Source organism: Ischnura elegans, chromosome X (genome assembly GCF_921293095.1).
Source record: "Ischnura elegans chromosome X, ioIscEleg1.1, whole genome shotgun sequence".
Taxonomy (NCBI): Eukaryota; Metazoa; Arthropoda; class Insecta; order Odonata; family Coenagrionidae; genus Ischnura; species Ischnura elegans.
In genome coordinates this window covers 45,060,567-45,085,757 of record NC_060259.1, presented here as the reverse complement: position 1 = coordinate 45,085,757, position 25,191 = coordinate 45,060,567, and the positions used below count along the sequence as shown (strand labels likewise).

Sequence of the window (25,191 nt, the reverse complement as noted above, 5' to 3'; positions counted from 1 at the left end):
TGGAGCCAGTATTCCAGAACTAAACAAAGGAAACTTCTACATTATTATTCTCAATAAAAAATTGCTATACATTCATAAAACTGCAGTAATTCATTAAAAGAGAAGTCAAAATTTTCAACAGCATCTCTTGGTAAAGGTTCACTCTAATTTGAACTCAGATACTTCTAAAGTATATAGGGCTCCCTCAAAACTTAAATCAAGAATCAGATTTGCAATGTGGATAGATGAATAAAATCAATGGGCTTAAATAAGTTAATTTAAATGCATTGAGGTTGTTACAACACATGTTTGAAATACCAAACATAATATTTACAGTACACTTTTAAAGCCATTAAAGCATATAAAATTGATAAAACCTAGAGCTATACCAACACCAATTTTTTTATTCCAGTCAAGTTCAAGTTAAGTCGGCAAAAACTTGTGACTTACGAGATGTCTTTCAGCTGTAATGATATATTTTGAGCAGGGATGGACATTCGAATAATTGAATCACTGAATGTATCGAATAATGAGCTATTCACACTATTCGATATTCGATGACACAAAGTAATGAATTATTCAAATTTCGAATACACAACATAAATCTTACATGATTCTCTTTAAATCCATTGATAATGGTTGGGTCTTACATGAAGGTTTGCACACTTGGTTGGTAAAATTCTTTAATAATATTTTAAAGAAAAATTATCATTGACAGTAAGCATTAAAATATGTATAATGCTGATGAGTCCACGAGAACAACACTAAGAAGATTGTCCATATATTTTTGAATGCATGCAAGATTGGCGGCTCCTTTTCTGATACCCCCATTGCTTGATGAAAATGAACAATTTACAAATTCTTATCTTAAAGTAATGGCCAATTCTTTATTTGAATTAAGGCTTGCAATAAACAGGTAAAATATTACTAATGATATAATCTTCAATATGCATACGATGATTAAAAAACAAAACAATTGCAGTGCTCCATGCGTGCAAGTTTAACATAATTGTGGGTGACCGCTGTGTCAGGATTTAAGAGCTGCATTGAAATAGAATGACTTGCAAAATATTCAGCATTTTTTATTTAGTTACTTGTATTTAAAATTGGTAGAAAAATGCATATTCAGGATTCAGCAATGTAGTATTCGATATTCAAGTGAGGTATTTGGAAAAAAATTATGTGCGAAAAATCCACAAAGGAAAAATCATTCGCCTAGACCGGGATCCTGGTCAAGGCGAATGATTTTTCCTCTGTGGATTTTTCGCACAATTTGTGCATTGCGGGTGACTCCGTAAAAGTTATCACCGTGGCTAGTCCCGGTATACTTAAATAAAAAATTATGTATTCATATTCGATATTCGAATTCGAGAAAAATGCTATTCGGCCCATCTCTAATTTTGAGTCTTCAGCAAACTTTACATTCCTTCATTCAATTTGATTATAGTTAACTCCTTAATTTACATCAATATATCAACTACCAATTTTGTATTGAATTCATCTGAGATTTCTGGCTTTGAAACTAAATTTCTGCAATTAGGTACCAGAAATTCAAACTTTTTTCCTACATGTCAAACTGAATGAAATGATACGCATTGGTATTTTGGAATTAATCTTTGATTGATGGTATGAAAGAATGATGAACGCAAAAATTACCTTGATCTTGCTCAATGTATGGAAGTCAGAGAGAAAATCTAAGCAATCACTAAGATGATGACGCATTATTTCTGAGGCAGATGTGGAATAGAGAGCTGGAGGGCTGGCTGAAGATGATGGTGCCCCAAATTCTGGACCAGGTGCTGGTGGTAGCTCTTCTTCCAGCAAAACTCTGAGAGGAAGACATCCTCCAGCATCCTACATAGTAGAAAATACGAATTATTAGAGATTAGGATGTGCGAGTAGTGCTTTTTGATCTCGCGTCGAGATGAAAACTACTCGCGAGTATCGAGTCGAGTCTGGTCATTTCTGGATCTGGCAATATGACAACAATGTATACACCAACTAATTCCCATTATACCGATCCTCTTGCAAATTTTCTAATCTGAATTCTTAGCCTGATGTATAAAGGAATAGATAATGGGAATGTTGATGGTTGATGATTAGGAGATGAATGAAAATAAATGTTCAGTTCCACAAGCAAAATTGAAATGAGCTAACCTCTAGTAAAATGTTGTCACTTAAATTTATAAATCTAACCACACTACTAGAAAGAGCCCCGAATAAAAGCATTTGCACCACTGTAATGAATTATGTAATATTTGATCCTTTCAAAGTCTATGCAGAAAACTCAATTGTCCTACATGATTAGGTGGCAGGTTTTGACGTCTCCATGTAACAGTATAACTGTATGCAGAAAATTGTCTTTCACTACTCGTGTGGCTGGACAAGTACTTTCTTGACAAAATTTCTATATTTGAGAACTCTAGGAAGTTTTATAAAAATAATGACAACTATTTTTAAGGATCTTGAATCTTCATGCAATTTAATTGGGCCATGCAAACGAACTATCGATCTTAGCTTAAGATATAGAACCAAAATTTTTTTCTTAAATTCTAGGAAACAAAATGGAGCGAAGGAATAAACGAAAATTAACATCGGACGTAAGTGATATTCAAAAAGGCAAGATTCAAGATGGCACTGTTTGTGATGTCAAACTGGGAAAAACTGGCATTGTCCACTAAAGCCGAAAAATTAAATGTTTATTCCTAGAAATCTAAACAATTTTTACGTTTTCTCCCAGTGTTCGAGTTAAGAAAGTAGAGTAGGGTATAAAAGTATAGCACAGTTAAGTATGAGCAATGCAGAGGTTCACTCCGTTTATTCCGAATATGCCGCTGGGTCAGAGGACGGTCGGCCATTGCAGCTGATGGGTTTTTGGTGCCTAAGGCGACTACTGACTGCTATGCACAGTGAGTCCTCGTTCTACGTCACCCTGTTTAACGCCATTTCGCGATAACGTCACCAAAATTTTGAGACCGTCATTCGTTTATCGCACCTACGCTTCGCGATAACGTCAAGTCTTTTAAATTTCGCGCGAAAAAAAAGGTGAAGCGGCGGGCGTTGCAGGTTGTTCGTTATGTGGGCAGTAATACAGTCATTCTAAGCAAAGTGTAAAACGGTGTGTTTATTCTTAATTGCGATTACGGTTTTAGCAAAATTTCTGCAAAATGAATTCTTGCGTAGGTGGGTAAGGTTTTACTTGACTTAATGGTTTTCAGGAACCTAAAAAGTGATTTCAAGGCATTTTTCCGTATTGAACTCGGGAGTTTTTATCGTCACTTTCTTCGCTGAGTTCACAATAATTTTGGTTCCTGCAACTGCGACGATGTTTCAGCAATGATGATGCCCAGGCGACCATCATAGCGAAGCCGAAAAGCAAATGCTGGAAGATACAAAAATGGAGAAGGATTTACGTCACTGCTGCTATTGTCGTCGATGAAGACAGGAACTCGTATTTATACGATAGATTGGCATTCCCACCGTAAAAAATGCCCCAGATATTGTAATGGTTCAAGCCCCATTACAGTGCATTTCTACTCGGCACATTTTCTTCCATACCATTTTACCCGCTCTTTCCACAGATCTTTCCCAAACCCCCCCAGACCACGGCCCGTGGAGGAAAGCGTGGATGAGTAAGTGGGGGATGAATGTGTTTACGCTAGAGATGTGCGAATAGTATCCGCGAATACTCGAATACCTCGAATATTAGAAAGTATTCGATATTCGAGGTTTCGAATAGTTATGCGAAAAGTACCGCCTCGAATACCTCGAATACTTTGAATTTCGCGTCATACACTGTCGCCCGCACGTCGTTGGTAGTTGACTCGGAAAAATGTAGAGAACTGTAGTCATTTAGTGCTCGCAGCGCCGTTTTACGCAAGTTGACGAATTACATCAAATTAGTGGATTTTAGCGGTGAAAAGAGTTCGACGAGTGGAACCGAAAATGGTCGGGTGAAAAAATCCGAAAATCCCCGATTCCCCCCACCAGGAGAACCTCAGTGCCGTGGGATAGCAACCTTAGGGCATTTCCCACGATCCGCTATCCCCCTCCATTCAGCACTTGCCTCACCCACTCTGACGCTTTCCTCTTCTCCGAAATCAAACAAAAGGTCCCAGATCGCGCATGGATCGCATTACGAAGACCCCTGCTTCGAAAAAAATATCGAGTTACGAGAACAATAAAAACAAGTTTCACGCCCTCCCCCCTTTTCTCACCCACTGACCTTTTTCTGGCTACCTGCTTCGAAGTTCCCCATTCTGGAGGTCAACAGCTGTGTGAGTTCCGTGGGATACTTGCATTAGCGCATTTCCCAAGATCCGGTATCCCTCTCCATTCCGCACTAGCCCCCCCTCTGAGGCTTTCCTCTTCTTCGAAATAAAAAAAAGGTCACAGCTCCAGCAGGGATCATATTACGAAGACCTTAGCTTCGAAAAAATACCAAGTTACACGAGAACAATAGAAACTTGTTTACTTGTTTCGGGCCCTCCCTTTTCTCCCCCACTGACCTTTTTTTTCCTACCAGCTTCCAAGTTCCCCATTTCTGTGGAGGTCAACCGCTGCATGAGTCATCTATTAGCACAAAAGGTGTCTAAGAATGACTTTCGTCAATTGATGTTACACCTTTATTGAATTGAAATATTAGTAATGTGCGCGTAATTTCAAAAAGAATAAGACCAAACACGACGTATTTCTGAGTTTATTTAAGCATTTTACGCGAGGAAATAAATGTCAAAATTGGACGGAGACTTAGCATTCTAGCGAAACTCGATATGAGCAGCAGAGCTTCTCCGAAGTTGATGCGGTATTTTTTTCGGAAAACATATATCAAGTTACAATTTATGAGTGGTGCTATAAATCTTTATTGTTACAGTCCCAGACAAAGGGATATTTTCTCAGAATATTTTGTTTCTCCCTGATAGCAATTCCAATTTATCTTCTTATCTCCTGAGAACTCCCAAAGATGGACTGAAAATAATTGAAGAAAATCCGGTGGAAAAGAGCTTGTATTTTGCAAAATGCCTCAAATTGTCAGCTAGCACTTGGCAGCAGGAGTGAGGGTAAAGCGATGTTAGTTGAATTAATTATATGTCCAATTGTTTCCATAAAATTAAAATATTCATTAATCAGCTAAATTCCTGTTCGAATCATTTAAAGGAAATCAAAATTACTCCCCAAAATCTTTTGTTGCTTGCTGCATAGGCAACCGAGTCAAACATACCAGCATTCATCATTTAGTATTCGAGGTATTCGAAATTCGAGGTATTCGAATATTCGAGCAATGATTTAATATTCGAATTCGATATTCGAATTCGAGAAATCTGCTATTCGACCCATCTCTAGTTTACGCCAATTTTTGTATGGTTGTGTGTGAGTGTGTGTGTGTGGGAGGAGGGGAGCTTGGGTTTTTCCCGAGTGAATGGCGTGTTACTCCCCCTTTTTTCATTGTGCGTTACCCCCACCCCAAGTTGAGGGATAATAAAAGGTGGTGCGCGTAAGAGAACCAGGAGAATTCTTAAGTGACTGTCGGGCGGAGCCCATGCCCGAAATCTGAGTGCGACGCACGGCAGAAGGAGACGAGGGGCCCAAACAGGTCATTTCAGACTGATTGATCTGAAAGAAGAATCCCCCCCTGTCCGAAGGAGCAAGGACCAGCTGAAGAGGACACATTACCTCCGTTCCGGATGCAGCTTCCTCCAACAAGGGAGAAAGAAGTGAAGAAAATGGAACGAGAGTTTGTTGGATCCAACCTGGTCCAAACTCGGACAACGATAAAGTAAGATTGCAGCTATCCCCCATCCCCCAAAGCCCCCTCTTGTCTCCTGCCAAGTGTTAAGACAAAACGGAACGTACCCGTTACTTAGTGAAAGAGAAATTAATCACCAAGTATCACCAATCACGTTCGCACCAAAATTTACATTCGTTGGGATGGACTATCATTTACCTCCCCAGTCAAGAAATCATTGAAAGTGTATCATAATTACGTGTTCACAACCGAACTTTATTTTGTTGTTATCATTTGCTATATTGATTTTCATCTCGAAACCAAGTTATATTGTTGTTGTTTCTTTTTTTTATTTATCATTGATGTTTCATAAATGGCTCTCACCAATTCATACTTCATTAGTGTATAAGAGGGTTTCTTTTGTTTTTGTCATATGCAACCTTATTTGTTTGAATTACATTTTGTTTAGTTGAAAGTGTTGAGTAAGTGTTTTGTTCTGATTCCTTCACGGGTCACCTCAAGGAAAATATCCCTGTCCATTTTCCTTTCCGTAAAGGCGTGTTGGACGAGTGAATCAGCGCCCGAACGTCACCCATCAGGCTGAATCGGGAACCCCCCACCCGCAATTATTTCCAAAGAAGGGGAATATTTTTTATCTATGTGAATTAGACGAAGAGAGTGGCATAGTTTTGTCCCGTGGGTCTCATGCGGGAGGGATCCACGCGGATTTGTATATTTTCTTTTGTTTTTGTGCGACGTCTCCCCCCAGTTCTATTTTGGTATCCGGGCGAGTCGGGGGTGGGATGCCACAATATGATAAGCTAACATTTTTTTCGCATAGGAATTGTAAGGTCTAGGAGCCGATATTCACTTTTTACATTGTTTCTTATGGGATATTATGCTTCGATTAACGTCATTTCGTTTATCGTCACATTTTTCAGGAACAGTAAGTGACGTTAAACGAGGACTCACTGTATACAGCAAGCTGAAACTTCAGGGCCAAGGCATTAGAATGACTTATTGACTTTAACAACCATATTATTATATGGGTTTCATGGTAGCACCCCCTGTAGGCAGTTTTCTAAACTCACTGGCCTCAACAGCTCTATAGCCGAAACTACTCAACTCGACATTCGTAACACTACTCGAAACACTCGAGTCGAGTACCAACTACCCAACTCGACTCGAATTTTCGAGTACTCGCACATCCCTATTAGAGATATGTGAAAGTTGTTTTTTTTCTGGCTTAATTTAGTGTTCTAACTACATGGTGGTGATTTTGCAGAAAGTTGTCAGAGTAATTGCATATTGAAAATTGTTTAAAATTTCAATAATATCAATATTTTTTAATATTTTCCAGTTTTGATATTGGAAAAACTTTTAAGGTACATTTTCAAATGATTATCCATAAATGGATATAGCCATATTTTGACTTAAACAAAGTGAAGAAAGTAAGGAAGTCAGGCTCTTCCTCCCTTTCCAAATTACTATAATGTAATATGAATTCTTCTTGGAGACTATTTAACTATGATAATCAGATAGAATATGAATGTACTTTTAGAATACTTCAAGAGCCATTCCAGAAATTTTGGTTGACTGAGTTTCAAGACTAATTTTTGCACTTAAAACATGCACCTCAACTTCAACTCAACAACAAGCTCTTTTTTCTTATAAATTGCTCAATTTGGTGAAGAGGTAAGGGAAAGGAGACACTGGAGATGGATATAGTGCTAAACACCTATCGATTTAAAGCAGAATACCATATGATGATGATAATGAGGTTTACTTTGAGTCAGTTACAATCTGTTTAAATAAGAAATGGGTTGGTTCTGGTACCCGGTTCTCAGTAATACTGGTTCTTAGCTGGTAGAACCGGTATCAAAATCCGATTGCATATAGTCAGTACAGTGGAACCCTGATCTATCGTTCCCGCATTGATCGTTTTCCCGCATTCATCGTTCGCCGCTCCTGGTCCCAAATTAAGTCTATCACTCCCCAAAGTATCATTTTCCCGCATTGATCGTTTGAAGATCGTGGTCGCGTCGTATAATTTTCCCGCATCCAACGTTTGACGAAAATGAGACGAAGTGTTTACAACGTGTTATTTATGGCTAATAACGACAGACACATAGTTTGAATCTTCCCCAGGAGATTGAAATACGATAGGGAGAAGCTGAGTGCCGTGGGATAGTTACATTAGCGCATTTCCCAAGATCCGCTATCCCCCTCCATTCAGCACTCGCCTCCCCCCCTCTAACGCTTTCCTCTTCTCAAAAATCAAACAAAAGGTCCCAGCTCATGCAGGGAACGTATCATGAAGACCTTAGCTTCGAAAGAAAATATCAAGTTACTCGAGAACAAAAGAAACCTTTTTCATGCCTCCCCTTTTCTCGCCCGCTGACTTTTTTTTAGCCGACTCGCTTCAAAGTTCCCCTTTTCTGGAGGTCAACTGCTGCATGAATCACCAATTAGCCCAAAAGGTATCTAAAAATGATTTTCGGCAATTGGTATTATACTTTTATTAGATTTAAATATTAGTAATTCAAAAAAGAATGATACCAAACACGACATCAGGGTTCCCACTCTAACTAAATTATAAAATTCACGGTCAAAACTGCGTCAAATTCATGGTCTGTTGATAAGCCATTTTAGGAAGAAATATTGATCACATAAAAATCAATGGCTGCACGTTAACTAAAAATATAGCAAATGCAATAAACGCCAGGAATGCAAACGTAGAAATGAGTGCTCTTATGACATCACCTATCGTTAGCAAAATTTAGGGCCGGCTAAAGGTTGTGAGTGGTAAAATAGAGGGTGGCAGGGAGGTGAAGAGGTGTCTGATTTTTCGCCAGGGTTAGTGATCACTTTGGTTAAAGGTCTTCCTGTCACAGCCTTAGGTCTGTGTGTCGTCGTCGTAGATCTACAATCAAGTTTTAGAGATTTTTAAGGTTTTACAACGAATTTCACGGGTATTTCCAGGTTTTTTCACGGTAGACGAAATTCACGGCTTATTCACGGTTGAGTGGGAACCCTGCAACATATTTCTAACGTTATTTAAGCATTTTAAGCAAGGAAATAGTTGGAATAATACGATGGTGATTTCTGGCGAATATCGATATCTTCGCAGCTGATAGTGAGCTTCACGGCAGTTGATGCGGCATTTTTATTCGAAAACGGCATCTGGTTACAATTTACACTGCTACAAGTCTCAATTGTCTAAGTTGCTAAGGAAGCGATGTCTTCTCAGGATATTTTGCTTCTCCCTACTAGCAATCTGAATTCATCTGCTCATCTAGAGCTACGCAACTTATTGCTAGAAATGAGTGGGTAAGTTGCCTTCTCTATAGGACAAAAAATTTCATTGCGCAATCACATGGTCATGCTTCACCCTCTGCAATAAGCTCTGCTTATGCGTACGCGATAGCATTAGTGCCAAACTTCACCTCGTACGAGTGGTTCCATACTTTCGAGGGTGGGTTGACTTAAAACCAGCGAGTGTTTTCCATGTGGTTCAATTAAGTCCGGTTTCATTTTTATTAGTTTTATTTTTATTCGTCTTCGGACCATGGCCCTTCCGAAGAAACAAGTGAGAATTTTAAAAGATGGACTGAAAATAATTGAAGATGAAGAAAAAAATCCGGGCTAGAAGCGTGTGAATATTGCAGAATGCCTCGGTATGTCCGCTAGCACATGACGGCAGGGGTGGGGGTAGAGCGAGATCCCTGGTGAAAACAAGAAGTGGGATGAAGCCGAGAATCAGGTGGCGTGCCACTGACGATTAACCCAACATTGCCTCAATCATATTAAATATTTAATTGCTAGAAAGGAGCATTTCAAATAATAAACTAATTTTGGCCTTCTTGATCCATCGCATAACCAATCACTGCGTCGGCATTTTGAGTTGCGTCAGTTTGTGGCATGACACACACATTTCTCTCGTAAATACATGTACTTGAAATTGCATTTGATGGATAAGAATTTTGACATCAGAGAGAAATGCATAATAGCAGTGAAAATTCCGAGAGGAGTGCAAATATTTTTTTGGCAAGGTGTGTACCTTAAGGATATTTGAAAGAGAAATAAGTCGAATCAACAATATGACCTAAGTGTTTCCATAAATAATAATATTCCTGTTATCGGCTAAAATCTTGTTTGAATCCATTACAGTGAGTCCTTGTTCTACGTCACCCCATTTAACGTCATTTCGCGATAACGTCACGAAAATTTTACGACCGTGATTCGTTTATCGTCCCTTCGCTTCGCGAATACGTCACGTATTTTAAATTTCGCGCGAGAAAAAAGGCGAAGTGGCAGGCATTACAGGTTGTTTGTTTCGTGGGCGGTAATATGGTCAGTCTATTCAAAGTGTAAAACGGTGTGTATATTGTTAATTGCGATTACAGTTTTGGAAAATTTTAGCATCAGAGACATTTCCACGACAATGTCCAAGAGAACAATGTTCACAATAATTTTGGTTCCTGTTACTGCGATGATGTTTCAGCGATGATGATGCCCAGGCGACGCCCGCCCGCCTCAATTCGCAATTAAAACCATCTCTTCGATCTCATAATCCCAGTTTGCCAGCCCTCGCTCATTTCCGCCATTTTAATTTCGCTCTTACCGGTCTGAAAAGAAATTCTCGTAGCGAGGGTAGGGCCTATGGACCGGAGCACCGGATCCCCGGTCTGTAGCGTCTGGTAGCATTCATTGGACCGCACTATAGCGAAGCCGAAAAGCAAATGCGGGAAGATACAAAAATGGAGAAGGATTTACGTCACTGCTGCTATTGTCGTCGATGAAGACAGGAACTCGTATTTATGCCATAGTTTGGCATTCCCATCGTAAAAAATGCCCTAGATATGATACGCCAAATTTTTTTCGCATTGGAATTGTGAGGTCTAGGAACCGATATTCAATTTTTACATTGTTTTTATGGAATATTATGCTTCGATTAACATCATTTCGTTTATCGTCACATTTTTCAGGAACGGTAGGTGACGTTAAACGAGGACTCACTGTATTCGTAAAATCCAGTGTTTCCTGGGACATAGGCAACCCGGCCATACATTCCCGCATTGATCGTTTTCCCGCATTCATCTTTTTTTTCATCCATCTCCCTGAAAAACGATAGATCGAGGTTCCACTGTACTTTGGAACAGGCTCAAAACAGTGGCAAGGATTTGAATTTGGCACCCTAAGCCCAAATAATCTGCAGTGTATTCAAGACCAAAAAGTGAAAAAGATACATTAAAAAATGCATTTATTACTTTCCAATCACATGGCAACTACATTGTTTCTTTCGAGAGTTGCTCGCTAACACATGAATTTAAGGGTTCGTTAGTTTGTCGCTCTCACCAACATTGTAACATTTCTGTAACTGACGCTGTCAACGGCATGAAATACAGACAATGCATCATTGAGGCTGCTTTCAGACAAAACGACTTATAGCCAGCCACTGTTCACGTGAAATTCGGGCCGCTTTCAGACGACACGACTGTCTGCAATGCTGTGAACAGCAGCCAGTGGAAAATCGTTTTGTCTGAAAGCAGTCTTATGTTTTAATCATGTACATACACAGTAATTCTTCGACATACGAGCAAGATGCGTTCTGAGAGCTTGTTCACAAGTTGATAAACCGATTTGAGGCATCAAAAAGTGTGGTCATCCTGCATAATGCAACACTGCATTACACTTTTGCATTAACTCACACCCCCTCAGTTTATATCTGGTGTCGCTGTACTGGCGTGTTAAGTAGTTTGTTGTCAAGGTTATAAGAACTGTTATCATGAAGTATGAGAACAAGTTGTCAATTAATATTAACAATTTAAGCTACATCGCAGAATACAGAATATATTTTGAGCTGACTCCCAAGTTACAACAAATTAACGGATGATATCATCAGAAGTTGGCAAGTTTCACTATTGATCCTGATGCTATGCAGTATGTAAACTGTTTTTTTTTTAATCAAAACCTGGAGAAAGAACCAGTGGCTCCATTATGTAATGTGACAAATTGGTTGATCATGCATTCTTTAACAACATGTTATCTAAAATTTTTACTTGGTAAATAAAATTATGGAGAGGATCTTAAGTTTTTTTACTGAGCTTTGCTGCTTATTTACATCATCAGTGCAATTATTTTCATTCACTTCTTGTGGTTGTTCATTTAAATTTGCCTTTAATTCAGATAATAAGAGTTCATCCTTGGAACCGAGTATTGAGAACCAAGAACCAATGGGGGAGAACTGGACCAGTACTGAAAACTGAAAAAAATTTAAGAACCGACTCATCCATAGTTTAAATGATTGCTGTTGTTTTTGAGGTCTTTCAATGGGGTAACTGCTTCAGCCATAATACAAGTCATACATACCTGAAGCACAAAGTTTATAAGCATGAGGAAGTTAGTGTCTGGAATTGACGTCTTGAACTTCAAAGCCTGAACAAGTTCAAATATAACCATCCTTGTAAGCAGCAATTTATCTCTCTCCTGAGAATGAAAAGAGGGTAGGAAAGTACTTAAATAAATAATTATTTTTGAATTGTTTTGGCCTCATGCATTATTATTTACAGTGATATTGTTGGTTTTTATACACAAGGAATATCTATGATGAAAATTATAAATGTAGAGGCATATAATACTTGCATGGAGAGAAATTTATGCTTTTTAAGCCTGATTTATCAGTCTTTGAAAGAGTAATGACAGTCCAATTACATTAGCATGGCAGGAGTGCTTCCTTAGCTTTTTTTGCAGAGAGCTTTCTTGAGGTAGTGATTACCTCAGATATACTTTTCATGTATTCCTTAACCCATAAAGTAGAAAAACTATGCCTCTCCTTTTCATTAAATTCCATAGTCCAACCTTTTATAAATACCAAGAAAGATAATAGGAAACCACAGCAATACTGCTTTATCACCCCCACCCTGCAGAATTCCTTCCATCCTCCCAAACCTGTGATTGACATTCAACCTTATGTAGAGGGTATAGTAAAAAATGGATTGATCGAATAGGAAAATACAGGGTGAAAAGTGAATTCTTCCAGTTGCACCATTTAAAATGCATACCTCGAATGCTTGGATTAATGAATCTACAAGAATAATCATGCTTCATTTTTCAAATCACCCCGCACAAATGTTTTTCAATTAATTGGGATTCTACAGTCATATCCATCTTATAAAAACTAGGTCATATCAAAAAGGCATTCTTTCAATCAAGAAAATTATAAATTACTTCTATAAAATAAATTAATTTTACTACCTTAGAAAATGCCCTGTTGCAGAGGTAGCAGAGGTCTACCAGCGACTGATATTTCATGACATGGTTCTGAATAGCACAACTCAAAACTTTGGAGAATGGATCAAGAATTCCCTGAAAAATTAAACAGAGAGTATGATAATGTTGCCTTCATTAAAACATAATTAAGGAAATCTGTAAAAATAATAAAGGCTCTTCAGTAAATGTTAATGGTGTTTACAAGAAAAATGAAGGAATTAAGCTGTTGTACACCTTAACATAGTAATGTTACTTTATAAACTACAGCCAGCTAGTTCATTTTCAAAATACATACTAGTTGATAACCCAATTTTTTCTGTAATTTCCCCAAGTACTCAAAATGACCACTTTAAAAGAATACATATTAAACAATATTATCAATTAATAATTATCATTAAAAATTGCTTTGAATATTATTACAAAATAAATTAATATTAAAAACAAAACATGTAGCATGAATGACACAAAACAAATTTTTCTGTGTTTCCATAGGAAAATTAACACATAAAAGCATTAACGAAAATCAGTACTATCAATTTATCAAGGCCATAAATTACAGAGAGGTGCCGAGAGAAATTTCCTTCATGATTTAAATTTCACATGGGTAGCAAAACAGTTTTTTCAAATTATTCCAAATTTCTGAGAAAGAATATTAACTTATGGTCTCTCAAATTTCAAATGGCTAAAATTCCAGTACTACCTTCAAAAATACAGAAATACCTTGATAATACAAAGTAGTATAATATGAAGTTTTGCTATTATGAAGCAGTCCCAACGAAAAGCCATTGCCAAATGCATGGTGGATCTGATAATAAAAAGTTTCCAATAATAAGAAATTTTTTGAATTTGTGAACCTCAGCTGCGGTCCCCATGAGAAAATAATAATGTTTTACACAAACGAGATTGAAAAACTTGATAAATTGAATATCATATTCTTGCATTCACTAAAATAAAGAGGTATGAAAATGCCATTTGTTAGGAATCAGGTAAACTTCAGTATTCAAGAGCCTTATGCTATCATTTGTTTGGATTTTAAAATTGCACAGGAATTTTGATAACATGACGGTCATAGAAATTTAACTGATTGTTCCACAAAATGCCAAGTGGCATACCAATTTTACAATAATTTATAATACAATACATGAATATATTTTACAATAATGCTTACAAAAAAGCATATTAGGCGGAAATTATACAATTTGATATTATGGAGTGCCAATATTTCCATCCTGATGACTTCGTATTAACAAGAGTTTACTGTGCCTACGGACTACCAAAACTGCACAAAAATCTTTGATAATCACATGCAATTCCAAATTGTAATTATGATGCGTGGACTAAAATTTATGAATATCATTGTTATGATAATAATTAAAAATCAGATATTTCTCAAAAATTATCTTGATATGCTTGCATTTTATATGCTTCATGAATGAACAATCCAAAATTAACCTTTGGAAATCTGGTCACATTCAAATTTTCCATCATTATTTCCCTCCCATTTCTTTTTTCTTCTGATGAAAACTAGGCTCCCCATCCTTTATTCAAAATCAAAATGAATTACGCGACATTTTTAAGTACAGAATTACTAAAGATCAATAAAAAACCACAAATTTTCTTCTATATTACATTTTTTTACAGAGTGAGCTTATTTTTATACCTATCAGTGATTTTTGTACCACACTGTTTACAAAGTGACATGTAAAGAGGGGATAAATTGCTCGGGAAGAAATGTGCCCCGGAACCTGAATGCAAAAGCAATAAAAACTCAGCAAGCAAGCTAGTGCTTATGCTTAAGAGAAATAATGCAGAGCTGTGAATATTTGGGAAAATAATTCCATGTGAATTAGGGGCATAAATCTGCTCCAAGATGCCGCTTCATTGAGACTACTTACTCATAGGTTTTAAGACCAAAATAATTAAATTAACTGGCTCAAAAGTAGACCTTCATTAAAAATGTATGTAGAAATTGGCAATTCAATCCACTCTTTTCAGTAGCGATGACTTGCTATTTCTATATTTCCATCACTTTTCTTAATTTCATAATGCATCTTTCTGAAGAAGTCTCTCTTGCTGTTGACCACAATGAATAGATTCCAAAACAATCCGTAAGCAAGATACTCCTATCATCTTCTCCACTAGCAGCATACTATTCTCCTTATCTGCAGGACCCATTTTCCTACTTCATCCATTATATTCTCTGCAGGGTTATTCCACTAATCATATGGCCAGGCCATAAGTCGGAATCGACCATAACATGACCCCCGAGACATACATATGGCTTCGAGCAATTCTACTCTGAGCGAAAGGCCATTAGTGGGGCAGTAGCTATGCCCTAAAGGCCAAAATACAATGGCCTGCCAAGGAGGCCATCATAACATGGCCCATATGAAACAACATTGCTCGACTAAGGAGTTATAAAAGAAATTTACGAAGTGTCATCGATTATATAGCGATTATTTCATCTGGAAAGGAGATTACGGGATACATGTAATCCGTTTGCATGCGATGATGATATTTTTATTAAATATCTCCACGTGTCAAAAGAAGTTGTTTCTTACTTTATAAGTAGATATAGTGGATGAACTAAAAGTTTGCTTGTAGTTAAAAAGTTAGACATACTTTTCAAATGGATGCTCTGTTGAAGTGAATGGAGGAGCGGGCTCGCATTTGCTTTCTGTGCTACATTTGCTAGCAGATTTCTTACTTATTTGTTTCGGAAAGCTGTAGGTAACTTGAAATATTCGTTATGAAATGTTTTATATTTTAAGATTCTCATTGCATTACGGTTCACGAGGGAGGATATCTAAGATACATTGAAAAATACATTTTTTTGGCAGTAAGGCTTTTGTAAGTCGATGCGTAAAAGACTAATGCCATCCACAAATCAAGGAAAGAATGATAGTCTCATATTGATGTTATAATTTTATATAGCTACCTAAACATAAGCCTCTGATAATAAAATTAATGAAACTTAAAGTTTCAATTTCATCTTTAGATTTCGTGTATTGGCTGGATTTCTAAGGCTTTTGGGGGCAAATGATTGCAGCCATGAGACAATAGTTACACCATTGGAAGGCGAGGAAGGTGGTTAGAACTACAAGATGATGCCATGTTCTAACTCTATTCATTGCATGCATAATTCACGAAAATTATAATACTGAACGGTACAAATCGTGTACCAATTTCTTCTGCTTCTTCTCGTCCGTGATTTGCGTTCTTCACTTTTTCAAAGCTCTCCAGCATCTGATACCAGATCAGTGTTTAAAGAAAATCCAAATTTATCCTTTAATAAGAGTCCTTTTTGGTTAAGGACCATATTTTGACATACCGACCATATGTCCGGTATTTCTTTCGCTGAGCAATAGTCCGAGCAGGGGATGATCGCATATGTGTGGTTGAGCGTGCCTATGACTGTGTGTGTGTGGATAGATTGTCATGCCCCGGGCATGAGGTATATGTGATTCACAAGTGTTTTGTGTCAGTCAGCACGGACCGATGGTTGCCCCACTCGACGGAGAGGCACAAGTGAAACCCCTCTTACCTAAAAAAAAACCCCATCCCTTGTTCATCATTCCCCTCCACATGAGTATAAATCCGCGGAGAGAGAGAGCCTAAAGGCGAGAAATCCTAGCCCGGTCGACGGGGAGAGAACGAGAGTGGTGACGTGCCTGATGGTCGTCATTTCTGGGGGTGACCAGAGAGTGCTGTGGGAGGACGAGATTGTTCTACGGAGATATCCAGAAGCGAAGCGAGATTGCAGACGAGCGACAGACGGGACCAATGCCCAGAGATCGGGAGGAAGACAGCCCTCGATCCCGCGGACACTTGGGTCCAACTCGTCGCATCATTGACGGCTCCTACTGCTTAGGCTCCGACGAAACCGTAAGAACGTCACAGTTAGCGACCCATCCTCCTGCTTGTTCGCCCAGACCCGAATTACTTCCCAAATTGTGTAGCCAGAATATTGGTTCTCTCTCTCTGTCCCGGTGCGCCGTATCTATCAACAAACTGTTGACTCATTGTCAGAAATCTGATTCAGTGTGATCACGAAAGCAGCCTAAAGACTTGATTTGGGCATATTGTAAACTCAGCCCACATATTCTATAAATCACGAATTGTTCTTTTTGTATTTGGAGGGGGGTAATTGAATCATATAATATTGTGCATTTTTTGTTCACCTCATCTTCATCAGGGTAATTAATTTCGATAAATGTGTGTGTATGTTATGCAAGTGGAAAATATATTTTTTTTGTGTCTCAAAGTAATCAACAATGGTTCGATCATTCCGTACTCGGGACTATTGATGCCCTCACCACCCTATAAAATATGTGGCGTTTCATGTTCCGTCACAATATAAATAATTTTTTCTCCACGTTGGAACAAACTTCCTTTAAAAAAATGACTAGTGTTTAAGAAAAGTGAACCTAACTCATAGTACCAATTATAATTCTCATACTTGCCTACAGAAAGGGTGTTAAGACTTTTGTCCGGGCCATACAATATGGCTCCTCGAGAGTGGAATTGGTATAGGCCGTAATTTCGGGTATGGCCAAACGAAACTTACGGCCAGCCATACATATGGCCCCGTAAAGCAGAATATCCCTGCTGGTATCCCTCCTTAATTCTTTCATTCCCTCTTGTATTTGAGCACATTTCCCCCAGCAGGAATTAGAAAGAACTTTCATGGACAGTGAAAATGGTGGCACAGAATGAGATTACACGAAGAGATAGCTTCACAAACAGAATGTTTAAGTGAGAAACCTTGAAGGATGCCACTCCTGGAACCTTGAGGATGGCAGCCATAATTCGAAGCAGAGCCCTGATGGCAATGTGACCTCCACCAAGAGATCCAAGGGAAAGCACCAGCCTCCTGAATAGCAGCTCCATTTGTGAAATGAGAGCGGTCCAGCCTGAGGGAGGCCCCCCGCCAGGTGGCTGGCCTCCAGCACTGCTTGGACACCCTCCAGGACCAACAGCCCCTGCCCCCATAGCCACGCCACCCCCAACTCCACCTGGACCCACACCACCACCACCGGTCACCCCTACTCCAGAGCCGAGCACTCCACCTGGGCCCACAGAAGGGCTTGGCCCAGCACCACACGACGATGATCCAGGCATGGAGGACAATGCACCAGCACTGGGACCAACGGCTGATGTGGAGCACACCCCTGGGTTGCCACTGCCACCCATGGGCAGGCCTCCACCAATGCCCATGCCACCACCCAGGGTGAGGCCCATCGAGGTGGTACCCATGCCGCCCATGCCACCCCATCCACCCCCGCCACCACTGCCACCTCCCACTTCCAGCAGTGGCAAGCAGTCTAGGTAGCAAGCAACATTGTGCAAGATGCACGGGAGGGTATCCAAGGGAAGACTTTTGCGGGAGTTGAGATTCTGGAAAGAAGTAGGAAAACGGACAGCTTAACCACCCAGTTCATGCTTCAGTAAAATTGAATCTCGATATTCAACTGCCTCTAACTCACTATGAATATTTTGCTCCCTTTTTCTGTGGTATATGTTCCAAAACCAATAATGGTAACCCACTACTTCCAAATAGGATGGAAATAATATAGCATGAGTAATAAACAGTAGTGGATATAGAAAAAACTCAAGGGAGAGTGCAAAAGATTTCCTGAGCTACCTTTACTCATCTTTACTTTTATTGGAATGAAAAATAAGTCGCATGCTAAGTTTGAGAAAGTTTCATTTAAGCTGATTTTACAATTATACAAGATAGTGCTATCTTATGATATAAAAAAGTTACAATTGTGGTTCTGCAAGGTTTGGCAATGCAGGTGGCCCTGTAAGGGGGGGGGGCGCACGCCCCCCATATGTATCCGCCACTGGTAATAAACAGCCAGAAAACAGTCTAAAAATGGTAAAGAAGAGATAAGGTTTGTTTTATAGAATGATGCCTCATTTTATTAATAAAAATTTACATAATTCATCAAAATAGCAGCATTAATAATAAGTTAAAACATAATTTAGGGAGTTTCCTAATTATTTTTATTGACTTAGGTTAAAATATATGATAATTGGACTATGTATTTCATGGCATTGGTAGGGTTCCTAGATTGTGGTAAGAAAAAAACTCTAGAATTTGGTATCAAAAAGGGCAAAAATTGGTTAAAAAGTTGGCGTAAAGATCGAGGTTTCAATGAAGGCTTTTGTTGCATAAAATCAATTTCAAGCTTTAAATGAAAATTTTAATTATCCATATGCACCTCCAATGGTAGAGAAGAAGTCTTTAGAAGAGGAAGTAAGATGTGTGGGCCATATCTTGGTGGTGTGGGGTTGTACTCAGAGAGGTAGATCGAATTTTATTGGACCATATCTCACAAACATATAGCTCAAAGTCGAAACAAAAAATGTGATCCTCAAGATCATTTATTTCAGCTAGTCTAATAGATATGGCATTTCTTCCATCCCAAAAGCTCAATTCTGGGTCCCTAGTACTTGCGACCATCGAGGGATGGGTTTCCAAACCAAACTGTAGCAATGTGAATATAAACTTCAACGTGATTTGGAGATCATGTGAGCATCACTCACTCAATGATTTAATGCAAAAGTTAGTTTGGATAGGTAAGGTTAGAGCTCCCCCAGACTGAGCTACAGCCAAGTGAATTTAAAGCATTCAGGGTAGGAGGACCAGTTCCCTAAGGAAACCTCGGGCACATCAAGGATTTTGATTTCACCTGTGATTGAAACGTTCCACCTGTGATTTCAAGCTGGCACCCTAAGATCAGCTAACAAGAGTTCCACCTTCTTGGCTACCATGCTCCCCATTTTTACATTACTTTCCCCAATTCTGAAAAATAACGGCCAACCCCATGCTCACTGTGAATATTTGAGAAAGTCATTTAATGCATAGTTTTCCATTTTTTCAAGAGGTGTATTGTCCTTAAAAAATGCCTCCATTATATTGGAGTTGAACTGTTCTTTATACAGTTTGATTTTTTAAGTCTTGCAGTGAAACCTGGTGTGTGGATGGTCCAGGTACTTTGGAATCTTAGTCTATCCTAGCACTGCAGAATTTATGTATGGTAATTTTTTTTCTGTAAAACCCATAAGCCCCATCACTGGCAAACTCGTCAATGTGAGAAAAAAGATTAACAATTTTGGGTATTCCATTCGGCAAAAACTCACTCTTCCAAATATGACTGTCGCTTGAAACCAAAGTTCTACCTTTTAGATAGCCAAAACATCAAGAGATTGGTGTAAAATGCATTGCTGGTGCATCGGAGGATGACCGAAAACAAGTTGCAGAAAGTGTTGTGCACGGAAGCCACCTTGAAAAATTGTGTGTGAATGGACTGATAAAGCCTGACATCAAAACAGCTGGTTGCCATGGAGATCACCATATTTTTTTTAAATTCAAGTTACAGCAGTTTCTGCCATATTGAATTTTGAACATAGAAATTCTGATTTCTTAAGTATATATACATAGGGATGGGTTGAATTCTGCAATTTTCATGAATCTGAATCCAAAATTGAATCTTTCAGGGATTTGAATTAAATCTTAAATCCATATTAAAAAATTCATAAAATTTTGAAAATTTACTGACTGCATGCATGCATGACACACATGAAAGAACACCTCCAAGAAGAAATTTCTCATGAGCAACTAATAGGTAACTGAGTGATGCCACTACTAGTTCCCACATTTGCCCACAGGAAGCACTGCATGCAATTCTTGAATAACAGAAGCTCACATGCATACAAAAACAATACAGTAGACTCTCGTTAATACGAGCAACCTTATTATGAAGTTCTCATTACTATGAAGCAAATCGTTGGACCCAACAAAAAGGCAAATCTAATCTATGGTAAAAGTAACGTTATTATAAAATTTTTGTTATTACGAAATTACAAACCTCAGTCCAGGTCCTCGGGATTACAAAAAAGAACTTTATTATGAAGTTCCCCGAATAGTAAACTGCATTTTGGTTGGAAATATACTATGCTACTTTATAATTATTGTGCTACATTTAACGTCTCCTCGAGTACTTTACCCAAGAGCTTCAATTGCGGTTCTTTCTCCAGAAGGAGATACCTTCAGTATGCATGTAACATCATATAATTAGCTTCATTCCTGTGTATTAGGTTACCCACTCATTACTGCTTGTAAATTGGACGTACAGGAAGTCCTCTTCTTACGAGCATTCGAATTATGAACTTTCAGAGACACAAACATTTGAAATTTGCAAGCATGCCCGAAATTTCAAATTTGGCACCTTTCGAGTTGACCGATGTAACACGGTGTGGCGTAGAGGAACTAGCACTTCAGGCATAATCTGATAAAAGTGTCATATAATCCATTGTGGCATCAGGAACAGTTCCGTGAACGGCATTCTGCCCGTTCTTCCTTCCTGCAGACCGCGATTTTTTTCAGCTCCAGCTGGCATTCTTCTATTGATAAAAGCAAACTAATGTGCTTTTTTTATATATATGCACGTAATTTAATCACATATATTATACATATGACTGAACTATTCCACAATACGACTTCAATTACAGGAGATTGAAAAAACAAGAAATTATGACAAAGCGTGTTTTTTGCAATGATTCCTAAAAGAAAAGTTCATACGAACTTTGTTCTTACAAACTTCTGGTTTTTCAGTCCCGTGAACTTCGTAATAACGAGAGTTTACTGTATTCTCCTTGGAAATAAGAAATTGTGAGCAACTCATATGCACTCTAGCTGTTTTAGAAATACAAACCTCAAGTAACAGTTGAAGAGGAGCTATTGGATTTAGCTCATTGAAATCCAGTAGAGCCTGTGCAACACTTCGGAAAAACCTCATTCTTGTAGTATCTAAAATATGAAAATCTCAGCATTAATTTGTTACGGTAACTTAATTAAAAATCACCAATGAAAAGATGCATATGATTCAAATGCTACTAAAGGCTAGGTGGATGTAGATGATGCTCCACATGCTAGCTCAGCAAATAGAGCTGAAAATTTCATTTCCACATAATTTTTGTGAATTTCCAAATGACATACCATTTGCAGAAATTAGCAAAGAGAGGTTACACTGTGTGATTTTTTAATAACACATTTTCAACATTTCTGAGTAGGTGGAAACTTTGAAAATCACGTAGTTTAAGTAAGTAAAAAACAATAATGCCAATATGCAATTTACAATGTTCATAGAAAGTATAGCATTGATTATAAATTAAAATGGAGACAAATTTAAATTGATTCAATACACTAAATCATTGATGAAGAACGATGATTATGGATGTGGAAAAAATGCAATTGATTTTTTTGTGATTTAGTGCAATACAGTAAAACTTTGATTTTGCGCAGTTGGATGGACCAAAATATGGGCCCTGTGCATAAATTCAAAGTGTGTAAAAATCAAGAGTTGGTATTGAGGAGGAGTACAGTTTTCAGGATAAAAATTGCCCTTCATTATTAGAACACTCAGTCAAACACTTTTGTAAAGCTCCGATTTATGGGGATACATAAAAACAATTCCTTTTTTTTAAATCACTCATTTTGGGTGAAAAAAATCTTTTATTTTACTTTGTTGCAAATCCTTCTCAAATGTTTTATTCGCAACTGATAATGCATTAATGTTTTCAATATAGCCTTCACTAATCTCTGAATGTGCATAACAAAAATTGTGCATATGTCTGAAGGGTTCTTTAATATCACTATGGGAAGGATTGGCAAGTACTGGATTACTGTCACCCATTATATCACTCTCTTCCTCGAACTCTACAGCTGGTGTGTTGTTCAATTCTACCCTCACTGTTTCTTCATTTGTAGCCAAGCCTTCATATATCTCATAATAGGTAACTCATTAAACAGCTGGGTTTATTGGGCAAACTTGATTGAACTGTTCAAGTTAATTAGCAAGTAGATCCTGTAATGAAGGAGGACTGCTATGGTCTCCTCAGCCATATTGTCTTCTATCTCCCTATAACCTGCTGATAATCAGCAGTTTTTAATATTTTCCTTCGAAAATTTCACAATGAATAATGCTTTTTAGCTGAGTTATGAGTCTTTAAAAATTGATCTTCATGGGCTGCTTGAAAACACGATGTCATCGGAGCGTGATGTCACAGCACAGTATCCACTGATGACAGACTGAGGAAATGGATAGAAAATCGACCTACGAGGGCTCGAATGCAAAATTTGGCAAAAATAATTGCTGTTTTAATGACAAAATGCAGACTGTAAATATTTTGGGTTGCCAAGGCGTTGTTGAAACAAATAAAGGGGATTTATTGGGGATATCTGGAAAGATTAAATGAAAATAAGTTGGTTGCAGATTGTGATCTACGTTTGACACCCACATCATTTGGTTAGTGGAATAAGTGTATTGCAGCATGGATATTCAATAGACAAACATGTGAAAACCATATATATTGTATTCAGTGCCCCGCCACTCAAGTACCTCTATTTTCTCGCCGGAAAAGGTTTTTGCTTGTGCCCCAAAGGACAAAAATAAGAGAAGAATGTGGTTGATGACCAATGGACTGGAGTTAAATACTTTATTTACATTGTCAATGGGATATTTCTCAACGTAAGTACACTCTTGAATGAGGGTTACCATAGGGTTTTATCAAATCACCAGTATTTCTTGGATACCCACCAAATTTAAGATGTATCACTCATTTCACATTGTAAATAACCCTAGAAATGTACCTAATAGTCCACCTATTGTAGGATTATATACATAGAGGAAGGTGGCTATTCATGAGAATAAATACTGATTACGATTAAACCACAGGGAAAAACAAGGAGCATACGAGAAATATGTGGCTTTTGGTAAGGTAAACTAAGTACAGTGCAACCTCGATATAACGACACCCCACGGTGCACGAATAAACACTCGCTATAGCGAATTGTCGCTTTACCGGAGGTGGAGCAAATAATAGCCAATATACCTGTTGCGAACAGATATACAGGAACAGGAGTGGTGCGGCGACAGATAAACATCTATCCGATAAACGTAAGCGTAAATCCAGACGAAAGGCGATGTTTTTTTGCATCACTAAATTTCCTTACTCAAATAACGACTAACTATTCAAACAATTTATAAGCGCCGCACTGAATAAAAATCATGCAAAGCATTGTTTCGTCAATCATTACATTTATCGAACGACAGTTTACCACATAAATTTGAGACTGAGCCCTCCATTAGCTTCATTTCTAACAGATCGCTAGCAATTACAGAGGTTAAGGAGTCTTGATGAAATTCTTCCGGTGGTTAAAACCCTCGCTATAGCGAGAGCCAACACCGAAAGGGTCTCGTAAAAACGAATTTTTTAACACGCTTATTATAGGGTCAATTGACGGTGCATCGGCTATCTCTCGTAATAGCGGGGGTCTCGCTATAGCCCGTACTCGCTTTAACGAGGTTCCACTGTATTTGCTACTGTGATGCCCTTAAAGTTTGCTGCATGTCAACGCAAAATCTAAAATTTCGTCTCGTTTCTGCAGTGGGTTTCTGTTCAAAAACAGGAACTTTAGTAAGTACAGCTTAAATAGTACTTGAAACTTATTTCTGTGTCTATCAAATACTTTTTTCACCTTTTCCTGATCATTTGGATCTCAACTTCAGCCGATTAGGGAAAACTATCAAAGTTCCGCATTGTAGGTAACTAAGTAAATACATGAGATAGATTTTCAGCAAGCAATGGATATAAAAAGTCTTAATGGACAATAAATAAATATTTTTAAACGTTCGTAAAATTATTTTCATTTATCGCATAATTATTTACCTGCGTTATTTTATTCCCGCATCGCGCTAGTGATGAAGCAATCACTGTTTTTCAGAAAATCAGCCGCCATAAGGAAGTCGACCAAAGGTAAACTGAGGTATTTTGCTTTCTTAAATCCCTCTTAAGTCAATTTGCCCTTTCAGGAACTATTACAAAGCTCGATGAAGATTTTTACTTTGATATCTTGCATTCAAGGCTCTACCATTCTACTCTCTTAGCGAAGTGATAAATATACCATGCGATGACGTCATAAGGCGTTTCAGGTCACGTGACTTCAAGTGATATTTGAGCATTTTTAATTAGCATTTATTGACGTTTGTGGAGTACTAGGAGAGTTTTGGTTTATATATTTGGACTCGTGAGAAAATTTTCTATTAAATGAGACTAACTAGCATGATGAACAAAGTTCATGCATGTTCCCCATTAATAATGTCGTTAACCAAATATACCTCCTCCTTTTGCTAATCATTCAAGAA

At 38.1% G+C, this 25,191-nt stretch overlaps 1 protein-coding gene across 5 annotated transcripts in view; it reads right to left on the bottom strand.

Annotated features, from left to right (window-relative positions):
- Positions 1-25,191, bottom strand: part of LOC124170492 (protein unc-79 homolog) — a 175,155-nt gene that overhangs the window by 10,039 nt on the left and 139,925 nt on the right. For all 5 annotated transcript variants that reach the window (XM_046549237.1, XM_046549239.1, XM_046549242.1 and 2 more), the window contains 5 exons: positions 21,700-21,794; positions 17,741-18,373; positions 12,962-13,072; positions 12,077-12,193; positions 1,636-1,833 (listed from right to left, as the gene is read on the bottom strand). In XM_046549237.1, the coding sequence (XP_046405193.1) occupies positions 1,636-1,833; positions 12,077-12,193; positions 12,962-13,072; positions 17,741-18,373; positions 21,700-21,794 (1,154 nt within the window). The remainder of the gene's footprint in view (positions 1-1,635; positions 1,834-12,076; positions 12,194-12,961; positions 13,073-17,740; positions 18,374-21,699; positions 21,795-25,191) is intronic.